The sequence below is a fragment of the Eptesicus fuscus genome, chromosome 8 (assembly GCF_027574615.1).
Source record: "Eptesicus fuscus isolate TK198812 chromosome 8, DD_ASM_mEF_20220401, whole genome shotgun sequence".
NCBI classification, from domain to species: domain Eukaryota; kingdom Metazoa; phylum Chordata; class Mammalia; order Chiroptera; family Vespertilionidae; genus Eptesicus; species Eptesicus fuscus.
In genome coordinates, this window is record NC_072480.1 from 8,280,222 (window position 1) to 8,294,560 (window position 14,339).

Below are 14,339 nucleotides of genomic sequence, written 5' to 3' on the forward strand. Positions count from 1 at the left end.
AAGAAGTCAGTGACACTGCCAAATGTACCAGCCAATATTCTTTCCACCATAACTTGGAGGACTAAAAAAAAGCATGACTTTAGATCTTGACTTTTAATCCCTACATAATCACTAACTAAATGATCTTAGTTGAGACATATATTTGACTAGAAGCCCGGTGCACAAAATTCGTGCACGGGGGGGGTGTCCATCAGCCCAGCCTGCACCCTCTCCAATCTGGGAACCCTCGAGGGCAGTCAGACATCCCTCTCACAATCCAGGACTGCTGGCTCCCAACTGCTCACCTGCCTGCCTTCCTGATTGCCCCTAACCGCTTCTGCCTGCCAGCCTGATCACCCCCTAACTACACCCCTGCCAGCCTGATTGATGCCGAAACTGCTACCCTGCCAGCCTGTTTGCCCCTAACTGCCCTCCCCTGCAGGCCTGGTCACCCCTAACTGCCTTGCAGGCCTGGTCACCCTTAACTGCCCTCCCCTGCAGGCCTGGTCACCACTAACTGCCCTCCCCTGCAGGCCTGGTCCCCCGCAACTTCCCTCCTCTGCTGGCCTGGTCACCCCTAACTGCCCTCCCCTGCAGGCTTGATCACCCCCAACTGCCCTCCTTTGCAGGCCTGGTCCCTCCCAACTGCCCTACCCTGCCGGCCATCTTGTGGCGGCCATCTTGTGTCCACATGGGGGCAGTCATCTTTGACCACATGGGGCAGCCATCTTGTGTGTTGGAGTGACAGTCAATTTGCATATTATTCTTTTATTAGATAGGATAGAGGCCTGGTGCATGGGTTGGGACCAGCTCATTTGCCCTGAAGTGTGTCCCAGATCAGGGTAGGGGTTCCCTTGGGGCATGGGGCAGCCTGGGTGAGGGGCCAGTGGTGGTTTGCAGGCTGGCCACACCCCCCGGCGACCCAAGCGGAGGCCCTGGTATCTGGAATTTATTTATCTTCTACAATTGAAACTTTGTAGCCTGGAACGGAGCCAAGCCTCCTGCTCACTCCGTGGCCGCAGCCACTTTTGTTGGGATTTATCTATCGTCTATAATTGAAACTTTGTAGCCTTGAGCGGAGGCCAAGGCAGGCTAGAGCAGGGGGAAAGCTTGGCTTCCTCCATCGCTCAGGGCAACTCAAGCCTTCTGCTCTCTCCAGCTCTATGGCTGCTGCCATTTTTGTTAGGATTTATTTATCTTCTATAATTGAAACTTTGTAGCCTTGAGCGGAGCCAAGCCTCCTGCTCGCTCTGTGGCCGCAGCCATTTTTGTTGAGATTTATTTATCGTCTATAATTGAAACTTTGTAGCCTTGAGCGGAGGCCAAGGCAGGCCAGAGCAGGGGGAAAACTTGGCTTCCTCCATTGCCCAGGGGAACTCAAGCCTTCTGCTCTCTCCAGCTCTGTGGCTGCTGCCATTTTTGTTGGGATTTATTTATCTTCTATAATTGAAACTTTGTAGCCTTGAGCGGAGGCCAAGGCAGACCAGAGCGGAGGGAAAGCTTGGCTTCTTCCATCGTGGGGGAAACTCAAGCCTCCTGCTCTCTCCGTGGCCACAGTCATCTTGGTTGGGTTAATTTGCATACTCGCTCCTGATTGGCTGGTGGGCGTGGCTTGTGGGTGTAGCCGAGGTATGGTCAATTTGCATATTACTCTTTTATTAGATAGGATTAGAATTGATAATCATATCATCTTATATGGCTAACCATTTTTCTTCTTACAGAAAAATAATTAAAAAGAATAGACTGATGCCAAAGACCTTTTGTTATTCCATTTTCTTAGGAATTTAGGAAAACACTGCTACCAGGAAGAAAATAAACACGTGTAAATTTATGACTAGAGTCCTAGCTGATTTGGCTCACTGGATAGAACACTGGCCTGCGGACTGAAGGGTCCCGGTTTTGATTGTGGTCAAGGGCATGTACATGGGTTGCAGGCTTGATCTCTAGCCCTGGCTGGGGCAAGTGTGGGAGGCAGCCAATCAATGTGTCTCTCTCACATCAATGTTTCTCTATCTCTGTCTCTCCCACTCCCTTCTACTCTTTGTAAAAATCAATGGAAAAATTGCCTTGGGCGAGGATTAACAAAAAAAAAATATGCATGGCTGGAGACATTAAATAAGCCAGGCAATTTCTATCATTTGCCCCATGTGAAACATTGATATAAATGTAAGGATTTCAATTTATGGGAGGGGGAAGGTGATTACAACCTATTAACTACTGATAGATATACTAGCACAGTGGTCGGCAAACTCATTAGTCAACAGAGCCAAATATCAACAGTACAACGATTGAAATTTCTTTTGAGAGCCAAATTTTTTAAACTTAAACTTCTTCTAACGCCACTTCTTCAAAATAGACTCATCCAGGCCATGGTATTTTGTGGAAGAGCCACACTCAAGGGGCCAAAGAGCCACAGTTTGCCGACCACGGCACTAACAGAACCACTCAATGGCACATGACAGGATCAAAATGCTAGACTCACAGTGTTTGGAACGTATGGTAAGCCATAAAATTTCTCCTGTGTTTCCTTGAGAATGTCTGTGGTTGATCGTCTCAGGGGATGCTTCCCATGGTAAATTTGATCCAAAATGGCATAAAAGACCTAGACAAATGAAAACATCTATTTAGTTTGGGTAGCCCATTCTTATACCTAAGATGTGTTATATGCATTCCAGAATAATACTTTTAAATCACAGTCTAAAACATTCACAAATATAGATGTACTAGAGGCCCAGTGCATGATTGAATCATGCACGTGTAGGGTCCCCTACACGCTTTCGCTTTCGATCGCGGGGGAGCTGGGTGCCTTTCCGCTGGTGCACCAGGCCTTTCAGAAGCCTCCGGCTCGGCGGAGGCTTCGGAGGCTTCCGAAAGGCCTGGTGCCGGAGTAGACCGGCACCCAGCTCCCCCGCTTTTGATTGTCTGTGGCAGGACGTGAGCTCGCTGCCCCAGAGGCCCCTTCTGTTCCGCAGCACAGCCATGGGTCAGCGTCCCGCTGGCCCAATCGGCTACCTGGCCACCCCGAGTCCCGCCCCCTGCGCCTCCCGCTGGCCCAATCGTGGGCATAGCGGAGTGATGGTAATTTACATATTACCATTTTATTAGGTAGGACATGGCTTGAGATATATTTTGTTCAATATTTAACACTATGTCAGTGATGAAAAGGAAAGCTCTCAACCTTTCACGATTAAAGATATTAAGGAATTTTGAATCTTATCTGTAAGGTACTTTTTAAATATAATGTAGCAACTTGAATTTGTGAACACACAACTGAAATTTTGCCTTTCTCTGTATCGGCAATAAATATGGTTAGAAATATGAAAAATAAAGTTATGACTGTGACTAGAACCTAACAAATTCTGTTTGCTTTTATCCCTGGAATCCCATATATCTTAAGTGAGAAAAATGAAATGGTCAGAATCCTAGTTTTGTAAGGAGAGGTAAAAGAAGATAAAAAGGTGGGGTGAGGTGGAGAAAGGAATAACAATCTAGTGTCTCGTAAAGTCAGATGTTACAAAGAATTCTGGTACAGCTGTTGGAGAATCTGGAGCTAGAGCCAAGTCACATCTGGTACCAGGAGGTGCAAAAGCAGCAGTTGCTGTGTAGGGACAATTCTGGTTTAAGGAGGTGACCAGAAGAAAAGGATCACTCACCTCAAAGTAGAAGATATAGGCCATTGAAACATAATAGGAGAATAAAGCATTAGAAAAAGTTTGAATGTGAAATCTGCTGCTTAGTTCTGAAAACTAAATTTTGCATAAAATCTATAGTAATGATAAAATGTTTTTTGACTTGACTGTTATCATTGTTTGGAGTTCACCTGAAATAAGAAAGTAGAAAATGTTTTATTTTAAAGAAAAAATTCTGATATGCAATTACGTTTCTGATATGTATCTTTCTGATTCAAAAATAGAATTTGCAGAGAATGTGCAGCTGTTGACTTGAAAGAAGTGAGGATTAGTTTGGATAGAAGAAGAATTTAAATGACTTGTAGCTTCTGGCTTCATCTAGATATAGAATTATGGTTCTAAATTATAAAGTCAAGTTTAAACATTCCCCAGAAAAATATAGACATTTTCTAAATATAAATGGTAATCTAAACGTATAGCTACATATAGCTCTTTCAATTCTATATTCTATAATACATAACAATGAATAAAGATAAACAGGAGCCAAAATTACCCATACAAGTCTTTTCTATATTCTAACTGGATAAATTATTAGGAATTAAAACTTTTAAATTCTAATCTCAACTGAGATGTTGGATTTTTTGGTGTGTGTGTTTTTCTTGTCACAATCTATAAACAAATAAGAATTCAAGAGTTTCATTCTTTCAATTTTATCTTTCACAAGTGAAAGGCATAAGCATGGAAGATTTTTTTTTTTAAATAAAAAAACAGAGCAAAATAAATCAAATGCATGTATTTCACGCTCATTTGCAGATAAACCAAACAATTCTAAAGTGATGAGCCTATTTGCTCACCAAGGGAATAATGCATGCCTGGGATCAAGATCTTTAGAGCTACAGAAAATTAAGAGTCTATTTGTAAAACAATGCACTGCAAAAAAAAAAAAAAAGAAAAAAGATTATAATTTTAATACACCTTTAGAAATCTGAAATAATCCATTTCCTTTCCACCCTTGTTTTTCTCCACTGTACAAAGAAACTATTGTATAATATGAAAGCTGGTTCCTATGGTTCCTCTAGTTAGAGGTTCTCTCTCTCTATCTCTCTCTCCCCCCTCCTCCCTCTCCCTTTCCATCTTTCCTATTATCTCCATCTCAAGGGGTTATTCTTTCTAGAGGGTGGGAGGAGTGAAAAGTTGGTTTTCCATTTTAAAAGAATATCATTGGAACAACTGTTCAAAATAAGAGCCACGACAAAAAGTTTTAAATTAGGACTTGTACTATAATTATCAGCAAATTAAAAGACTTTTTCCAAGTAATGCTAATTTAAAAAAATAATTCAGAAATTCATTTTTAATTATATTGATATAAATAGATACTAAATAATGCAAATTAAATGTAAATTTACTGTTTTGTCTACAGTAGGTATTTTTTTTTACTGAAATATATATTTTAAGGTACAAAAAAAACAAAGCTCATAATTACTTTTTAGGGACTGAATTTTACAAAAGTATAAAGCAATTAAGGAGTGGCTACACTTTTAAATAGATAACTAGATCATTATAAAGTAAATATTTTGAGATGCTTGAGATGAAAGATGGGTGTTTAGGTTATGTTTATATAACTTCAAAGATCTGATAAAGAGTAAGAATTCCATAAGCAATCTCAGTAATTACAAATAACCTAAACATCTGGTATCATGTAGACCTGGCATCCTACATAATAAAATCCTAACATGCAAATTGACCGAACGGTGGAACGACCAGCTGTGGGCAGTTCCTGCGTTGAGCGTTTGCCCTACAAGAGGGAAGTGATGGGGGTGGGCGGGTGCCAGTGGGGGCCCTCCCGATCGCCACGTCCACTGGTCGCCCCACAGATCGGCCCTGATCGCCAGCCAGGCCTAGGGATCCTACCCTATATATTGGAAACAGTCTCTTAGATTTAAAAATTAAGAGGCAAGGCTACTCTAACACTGAAAAAACAGGAAGATGCAGTGATGACATGCATGGACTCTGGCTTGCACATTTTGTGGTCAGCCCTGATTCTGACACTTATAACTGTGTGACAAAGTCAATTACTTAACTTCTCTCTGCTTCAGTTTTTCCACCCATAAGACGGGGAAAATGGTACTACTGCCTCAGAAGGATCATGTTATGTACTACTTTTTATAATCAGGGCAAAAAAATGTAGCTGCCCATACAACAGCAAGATGCCTTTCACCTGTATAAAAAGTATAGTCTCTGTTGCATGTGGCGTCTGACATCCCCCAAGAGTACAGAACAGGCTGAGGGACTCCACCCCCCCTCCCCCTGGTGCATGAAATTCGTGCCTCTAATCTTTTTCATATAAAAGATGATTCATAAAGTCTTTCTAGTCTTTATCTGGAAACCTGGAAAATAGGCTTTGAATGTTATTGAAATAAAGTCATTACTCTTCATTAGACTTCACATCTAAAAACACATTTTTTTAAAGCAAAGTGAATAACAATATATAAATTTGTTGCTAAAATGTATGATTTAGAAGAAATCATGTAACTTTTCCAAGTTTTGATTTACCTGACTGAATATAGAAAATAACCACATTTAACATCTACTTCATTAGGACAGTGAGGATTGAATTAGTCAATTTGGTTAAGTTCTTTGAACTCAGATAAAAGATGTTTTAGAAGCATAATTATTATAATAAATGTGTAGCATTAAAAAGAATTTAAAAGTTATATATTTATTTTGAATAATTACTCTGGAAAACTTGAGAACAATTTAAAGAGTTAAGACATGAACAAAAGTACAGACATACCTGAAGTTGCATATCAGCTGCAGCACAAACCTTTTTAGATTCACAAAGACGAGACACCATATTTTTGGGCATTGACTTGAAAAACAAAAGAATATATATGTGAGCAAATTGCTTAATAATGAATTACACTTTGTTACTTATGAGGTGGTAAAGTTTAGAAGTTAATACTTTTTCTGCTCCTTTATAACAATGAATGAAAGCCCATTCAGGTGACTTATAAGTGAATAGAATAAATGGTTATAGAAATCAAAGATTAAGGTGAGGCCACATGCCCCTGGGTCCAGGTGAGGCCGGACTCCGGGTCCGGGTGAGGCCAAGTGCCCCTGGACCCGGATGACGCTGGATCCCGTGCCCGGGCGAGGCTAAGCGCCCCTGGGTCTGGGAGAGCCCACACACCCCTGGGTCCAGGCGAGACCATGTGTCCCTGGATCCGGGTGAGGCCGCGTGCACCTAGGCCCGGGTGAGCCCAAGTGGCCCTGGGTCTGGGAGAGGTCAAGCGTCCCTGGGTCCAGGTGATACCATGTATCCCTGGATCCGGGTGAGGCCTTGTGCACCTAGGCCCGGGAGAGGCCACGTACCCCTTGGTCTGGGAGAGGCCAAGCGTCCCTGGGTCCGGGCGAGACCATGCGTCCCTGGATCCAGATGAGGCCTCGTGCACCTAGGCCCGGGTGAGCCCAAGTGGCCCTGGGTCGGGGAGAGGCCAAGCGTCCCTGGGTCCAGGTGAGACCATGTGTCCCAGGATCCGGGTGAGGCCTCGTGCACCTAGGCCCGGGTGAGCCCAAGTGGCCCTGGGTCTGGGAGAGGCCAAGCATCCCTGGGTCCGGGTGAGACCATGCGTCCCAGGATCCGGGTGAGGCCTCGTGCACCTAGGCCCGGGTGAGCCCAAGTGGCCCTGGGTCTGGGAGAGGCCAAGCGTCCCTGGGTCCGGGTGAGACCATGTGTCCCTGGATCCGGATGAGGCCTCGTGCACCTAGGCCCGGGTGAGGCCACGTGCCCCTGGGTCGGGGAGAGGCTAAGTGTCCCTGGGTCCGGGTGAGACCATGTGTCCCTGGATCTGGGTGAGGCCTCGTGCACCTAGGCCCGGGTGAGCCCAAGTGGCCCTGGGTCTGGGAGAGGCCAAGCATCCCTGGGTCCGGGTGAGACCATGTGTCCCAGGATCCGGGTGAGGCCTCGTGCACCTAGGCCCGGGTGAGCCCAAGTGGCCCTGGGTCTGGGAGAGGCCAAGCGTCCCTGGGTCCGGGTGAGACCATGTGTCCCTGGATCCGGATGAGGCCTCGTGCACCTAGGCCCGGGTGAGGCCACGTGCCCCTGGGTCGGGGAGAGGCTAAGCGTCCCTGGGTCCGGGTGAGACCATGTGTCCCTGGATCTGGGTGAGGCCTCGTGCACCTAGGCCCGGGTGAGCCCAAGTGGCCCTGGGTCTGGGAGTGGCCAAACGTTCCTGGGTCTGGGTGAGACCGTGTGTCCCTGGATCCGGGTGAGGCCTCTTGCACCTAGGCCCGGGTGAGCCCAAGTGGCCCTGGGTCGGGGAGAGGCCAAGCGTCCCTGGGTCCGGGTAAGACCATGCGTCCCTGGATCCGGGTGAGGCCTTGTGCACCTAGGCCCGGGTGAGCCCAAGTGGCCCTGGGTCTGGGAGAGGCCAAGCATCCCTGGGTCCGGGTGAGACCATGTGTCCCAGGATCCGGGTGAGGCCTCGTGCACCTAGGCCCGGGTGAGCCCAAGTGGCCCTGGGTCTGGGAGAGGCCAAGCGTCCCTGGGTCCGGGTGAGACCATGTGTCCCTGGATCCGGATGAGGCCTCGTGCACCTAGGCCCGGGTGAGGCCACGTGCCCCTGGGTCTGGGAGAGGCTAAGCGTCCCTGGGTCCGGGTGAGACCATGTGTCCCTGGATCCGGGTGAGGCCTCGTGCACCTAGGCCCGGGTGAGCCCAAGTGGCCCTGGGTCTGGGAGTGGCCAAACGTTCCTGGGTCTGGGTGAGACCGTGTGTCCCTGGATCCAGGTGAGGCCTCGTGCACCTAGGCCCGGGTGAGTCCAAGAGGCCCTGGATCGGGGAGAGGCCAAGCGTCCCTGGGTCCGGGTGAGACCATGCGTCCCTGGATCCGGGTGAGGCCTCGTGCACCTAGGCCCGGGTGAGCCCAAGTGGCCCTGGGTCTGGGAGAGGCCAAGCATCCCTGGGTCCGGGTGAGACCATGTGTCCCAGGATCCGGGTGAGGCCTCATGCACCTAGGCCCGGGTGAGCCCAAGTGGCCCTGGGTCTGGGAGAGGCCAAGCGTCCCTGGGTCCGGGTGAGACCATGCGTCCCTGGATCCGGGTGAGGCCTCGTGAACCTAGGCCCGGGTGAGGCCACGTGCCCCTGGGTCTGGGAGAGGCCAAGCGTCCCTGGGTCCGGGTGAGACCATGTGTCCCTGGATCCGGATGAGGCCTCGTGCACCTAGGCCCGGGTGAGCCCAAGTGGCCCTGTGTCTGGGAGAGGCCAAGCGTCCCTGGGTCCGGGAGAGACCATGTGTCCCTGGATCCAGGTGAGGCCTTGTGCAACTAAGCCCGGGTGAGGCCACGTGCCCCTGGGTCTGGGAGAGGCCAAGCGTCCCTGGGTACGGGTGAAGCCAGATCCTGGGTCCAGGTGAGGCCGTGCGCCCCTGGATCCATCCGGGTGAGGCTGGGTCCCAGGCCCGGGTGAGACCACGCGCCCCTTGGGTATGGGTGAGGCCACGTGCCCCTTAGTCCGGGTGACGCCGTGCCCCTGGGTTCGGCCGAGACCAAACCAGAGGGAGTTGGACCTCCGTTACCACCATTTGTCCACCATCCAGAGCTGAGGGGTCAGTGCTGACATGTACACATAAGGAACTACTGGACATCGAAATTGGGTCTCAAAAGAACTGTTGGTCCAGGGGGAAGCTCGCTACAGATTGATTCATTTGCCTGTCAGCATAAATATTATTGCTCGTCTCACATTCAGTTCTTATTAGTATATATCTAGTGACATATGATCTCGTTCATCTAGAGGAAATGATGAACAACATAGACTGAGGAACAAGAACAGAACCAGAAGCAAGGAGGCATCGATCGGACTATCGGGCCTCAGAGGGAGGATAGAAGAGAGTAGGGGGAGGGTGGGGGGAGGGGGAGAGTTCAACCAAAGGACCTGTATGCATGTATATAAGCCTATCCAACGGTTAAGTTCAACAGGGGATTGGGGCATGCGTGGGGAGAGGGGTGGGATGGGAATGGGGAGATGAGGACAAATATGTGACACCTTAATCAATAAAGAAATTAAAAAAAAAAAAAAAAAAAAAAAAGGAAACATGCAAGGCATTTGGAACAGAGACTCAATATAATTAGGGCTTAGGAAGAGTTGGTTTTTTTTTTAGATTAGTAGTATTTTTCCATCTCATGGACTAACCCACCCTTCAAGACTTGGGTCTCTCTGGGTATTAAAAGGATGTGCCCGTGTGTAGAAGGGAAACCGAGGCCTGTAGCGATGCGGGGTTGAGGCTGGGGAATGGTGCGCGCTGATTCTCAGCCCCGAGGCCCGTTGGCTCTGCCCTCTGATGCTCCTCTGCCTCCCCCACCGCCCCGTCCCTCCTGCACTGCCTTGGAATCTTGTGGCAGCCCCAGCCCCAGATGGGTCCTGTATAGATGGAGATGAGAACAAAACCAACTCCATCTTTGGTCCCTGGAGTTTCCATGCTGTGGCTTTTGATCAACCTTAATGTCTTTAGCAAAGCATACCCCCCGAAAAAGCCTTCTAGTTGATTGTGTCCCTTAAAATAGGTAGCCATAAATATTTTTGTTAATAATAGTTGGAATGGCATGACAACCGAGCTAAATATCAAACTGGTAATAGTATCGATTATAAACAATCATCCATCACATGACCACCAGGAGGTATGGCTCCTGCATACTTGGTCTTGTCAATCATTAGTATCTGAGTTATACTATTTGAAAAGCACTGTAACAGGGGTCTGTTAGCAGAAAGTAATTTTCACAGAACTGCTGGTCATCTGTCCACTCTGACCCTACATCCCTGTAAGTAAATTGCCCTCTAATAAAGTTGTTATAGTCTATGGAAAAAAAAAAAAAAAAGAAATCAAAGATTAAAATGTCAACAAATAAATTCTAATTCCTAGTGCCAATAAACTCTAATGGAGCTGAACTGATATGCTAACAAATACCCATGATACTGAATTGCATATTCTTTTATTTTCCCACCTAAAAGAACTGCAGAGCTCATGAATTCCGTGTAATGTCCCTGTATGATGCATGCTTCCTCTCCAAGACTAATCAGGCCTGATCCCATAACATCACATCTCTGAGAAATAAACTAGTAATGGAGTTAAAGGAGTACTTTAGGCCATCTTAAATATAATTTAAAATCATTAATATTGATATTGAAGAAAGCTACTACTTTATGGAATTCTACTTATAATCTAATTTAAGCTAAAAGGTCCTCTAAAGAGAAATCCGTTATATAAAAGACCTATGGCAGGTTACTCAGCTCTCAAATGATATAAATAAGGCAACAATGAGTGATAATGTGAGCTATAAGGGGAACTAAGCTATCCGTCTCTCTCTCTGCCCCAGAAACAGTGGCTGGCACACAGCAGACAATAAAGAAGGTAAGAATGAACCAGAATGATCATTAAAAAATGTCTTCTTAAATAAAAGATTAAGTAGTAAATGAAGAAGACTCAGGCCTCTTCTTGTTTGTAAGAAAAGCAAAGTAGGCAGAAAAGGCAATTTAAAGAGTTAAGATATGGATTGAAGGAAGTTGCATCCTGTAAGTTCTAATACAGGTAAAAGGACTGGGGCTTTTTGACATTGGGACACCAACTTGGAAAAAACAAAATTTCCTCAAACAGGATTTTAAAAAGTAAAGAAAGATTTTGTTAAGTTATATACAGTATACCAACATCTTGTATCAAAATGTTCAGGTTTTTCCAAAACCGGTTTGGCTCAGTGGATAGAGCGTCAGCCTGTAGACTGAAAGGTCCCAGGTTAGATTCCGGTCAAGGGCACATACCTTGGTTGTGGGCACATCCCCAGTGGGGGCGTGCAGGAGGCAGCTGATCGATGTTCCTCTCTCATCGATGTTTCTAACTCTCTATCTCTCTCCCTTCCTCTCTGTAAAAAATCAATAAAATATATATTTTTAAAAAAACACAAAAAACCCCCCAAAATGTTCAAATTTCTTTAAATCTTCCTTTATATTATACCTTAAGTTGACAGGATTCATGTTATACTTTAACTTTTTGTAAGCAGTATTCTATAAAGTAGTAGCTTCACATACCTTTAATAGCTTCATTTTCATGAAAACATATATGCGGAAAGACAGCATTTTGTCTCATTTCTCCAACAATGAAAACTATTGTGGCCGCACAGTGTATTAGGCACAGGGAACAGGCGACGGGGTGCCTGCCCCTTCCCTCCCGCCCCAGCTTTACAGGTTTACATTAGCCACGTGAGTACAGTTTTAAAAAGTTACAAGTGTAATGGGTGCCAAGAAGAGAAAGCAGCATAGGTCAGTATGAATGCCATAATTTAGAAAAGCTTAACAAGAGGAAATAATGCAGAAGTGAGATTTGCAAAATGAACAGGTGTTTACTTGACAAGGAAAGGATGGGCAGCAGGGAGAAGGAAGTAATCCTCATAGAAGAAACAGCATATGCAAACAAGAGGGCCAATGACAGGAGGTAAAAGAATGCCATGGGCAGGAAAGCAGGATTCCAGTCAGGCTGGAAGAAGCAGGCAGGAGCCAGGGCCTGAAGCCGGGAGGTCCAACCAAGCAGGGACATTGGTTTTACCCTCAGACTCTATCTCTGTGGTAAGCCACTGGGGAGTTTTAAGCAAAGAGGTCACATTGTCAGATTTGTGTTTTAAAAAGATTCCTTTAGCTGCAGTGTAGACATTAAATAGGAAGAATGAAGGAGTGGATTAGGACAAACCAGTTGGAGGCTCCAGTTTCCAGAAGGGTGAGGGACAGTGCAGAGAGTGAGGGCAGTAGCTGCAGTGGGAAGAAGGGGAAGGGAGAAGTTTTTAAGGTTGGGAAATACTTGAGCAGGCTTAAGAAATGCTGATGGTAAGGATCCATAGAGGAGACAAAAATTAGAGATGTAGACATGAGACAATAAGAGCATAGGATTCCTGAGAAGGCAGGAAGAGAAACTTAGCAGATGCAGGGGAGAGGAGGTTCAGGGCTGGGCATTCCCGCTGGGTATAAGCTCTCAGGGAGGTCAAGAGGACTTTGTTGTGAGGGAGTTGAATTCAGAGGGTTAGGGAGGTTAGAGAAAGTTGCTGAAAGGGCCCACAGAGAGTGATCCATTGAGAAGTGGAGAATCACCATCCCATGGGAGAGCTGATGATTCTCATCTGGCCTGGGGTCAGGCAGAACTGAGCTGCCTCCCTGCCGCACAGATGACAAAGGTGAGGGAGTGGAAGATGGATGAGGAGTAAATTCCTCAGAAGAGGGAGGAGACAATCTGAAAGCCAATGGCAAGGTGCCCTGCGGAAGTGGAGGAAGATAAATAAGCAGCCAAAGGGCCCCACAGTGGTGGTCGGGCATCTTTGAAAGGTTCATTATTTCTACTCTGAAGATAATGATGTGGAAATGCTAAGTATCGGATCTAAGAGCCAAGCTCAACATACCCCTTTCCATTAGGAAGTAGCCTGTGTATTCAGAGGACATCTCAGAGATTCAAACCCATATAGGAAAGACCAACGTTAAAGGGACAAATTTAATAGGGCTCAATTCTTTCCTTGTCAGGTTTATAATAAAAGAAAAAGAGCTTATGAAAACAATGAAAACTGAAAACAGTTCATAAAAAATTATGTATTGAAAAAGAAATGTGGTACTGCAGTTATTTAAAACTAGGGGCCCAGTGCACGAATTCATGCACTTTGAAAGGACTGTAATCCTCGAGGCTGCGGTAGGAACAGAGACGGGTCTCGGCTCATCCTCCATGCCCCCGCCTGGCCACTCCTGCTGCGGCCCCAGACCGCTGTCTGCTTGGCAGCCCTGTTCCCGTCGTCCCCGCTCCCACACACTGACAGCACCAGCAGCAGGTGCGAGTGGGACCAGCTCCCTGATCGCCCCTCAGGAGCAGGGGGAAGTAGAAAAGCCCTCAGGGGCAGTCAGGGCTGGCAGCTGCTGCTTGCACCCGCTGATGGCGCTGAGCGATTGGGACTGGCGCCGGGCACTGGCTGCGGGTGTGAGCAGGGCTGGTGCCAGCAGCAGGTGCGAGCACCAGGTGGGACCATGGCACGCAGGAGCAAAGAATTTTCAGTAACCATCAGAGGCTCGCCCTGATGACAGTGACCGGCGCCCCGCCTTGGTCTGGCGCCCCGCTCACCTGCTCCACCATCCTGCCGTGGCTGACGCCCGCCATGTTCCATGCAAGCCCCCTGGTGGTCAGCATACGTGATAGCGACCGGTTGTTTGGTTGTTCCACCATGTGGTCTATTTGCATATTAGCCTTTTATTATAAAGGATGTGAATGCTGGGGGAAATGAGTACCGTTGCTGGCTAAGGTTACATGGGAACTCTGTATTATGTTTCTGCTACTTCCTGAGAACCTATATTTATTTCAAATAAAAAGTACCAAAAAACCTCCCCAAATTATGTATTCAAAGCCTCCTATAGTATACTGAACAAAGTATGTATACCAACACCACAAGGAAACATAAGTAGAGGGCAAGTACAATCCTAGTAGAATAGTTTGTTTGTTTATTTATTTATTTAACCCTCACCTGAGGATATGTTTTTATTGCTTTCAAGAGAGAGAGAGAAACATGGAAAGGTTGCCTCCTGTATGCGACCAGGGATTGAACCCAAAACCTAGGTACGTGCTCTGACCAGGAATCGAACCAACAACCTTTTGGTGTTTGGGATGATGCTCCAACCACATGAGAGCCAGCCAGGGCCCTTGTCAAATAGTTTAAAAGAAAG

At 46.8% G+C, this 14,339-nt stretch overlaps 1 protein-coding gene across 3 annotated transcripts in view; it reads right to left on the minus strand.

Annotated features, from left to right (window-relative positions):
- MIPEP (mitochondrial intermediate peptidase) overlaps positions 1 to 14,339 on the minus strand; it is a 226,584-nt gene that overhangs the window by 85,784 nt on the left and 126,461 nt on the right. For all 3 annotated transcript variants that reach the window (XM_008159476.3, XM_028136327.2, XM_054719749.1), the window contains exons 15-16: positions 6,403 to 6,477; positions 2,462 to 2,581 (exon numbers count right to left, since the gene is read on the minus strand). In XM_008159476.3, coding sequence (XP_008157698.2) covers positions 2,462 to 2,581; positions 6,403 to 6,477 — 195 coding nt within the window. The remainder of the gene's footprint in view (positions 1 to 2,461; positions 2,582 to 6,402; positions 6,478 to 14,339) is intronic.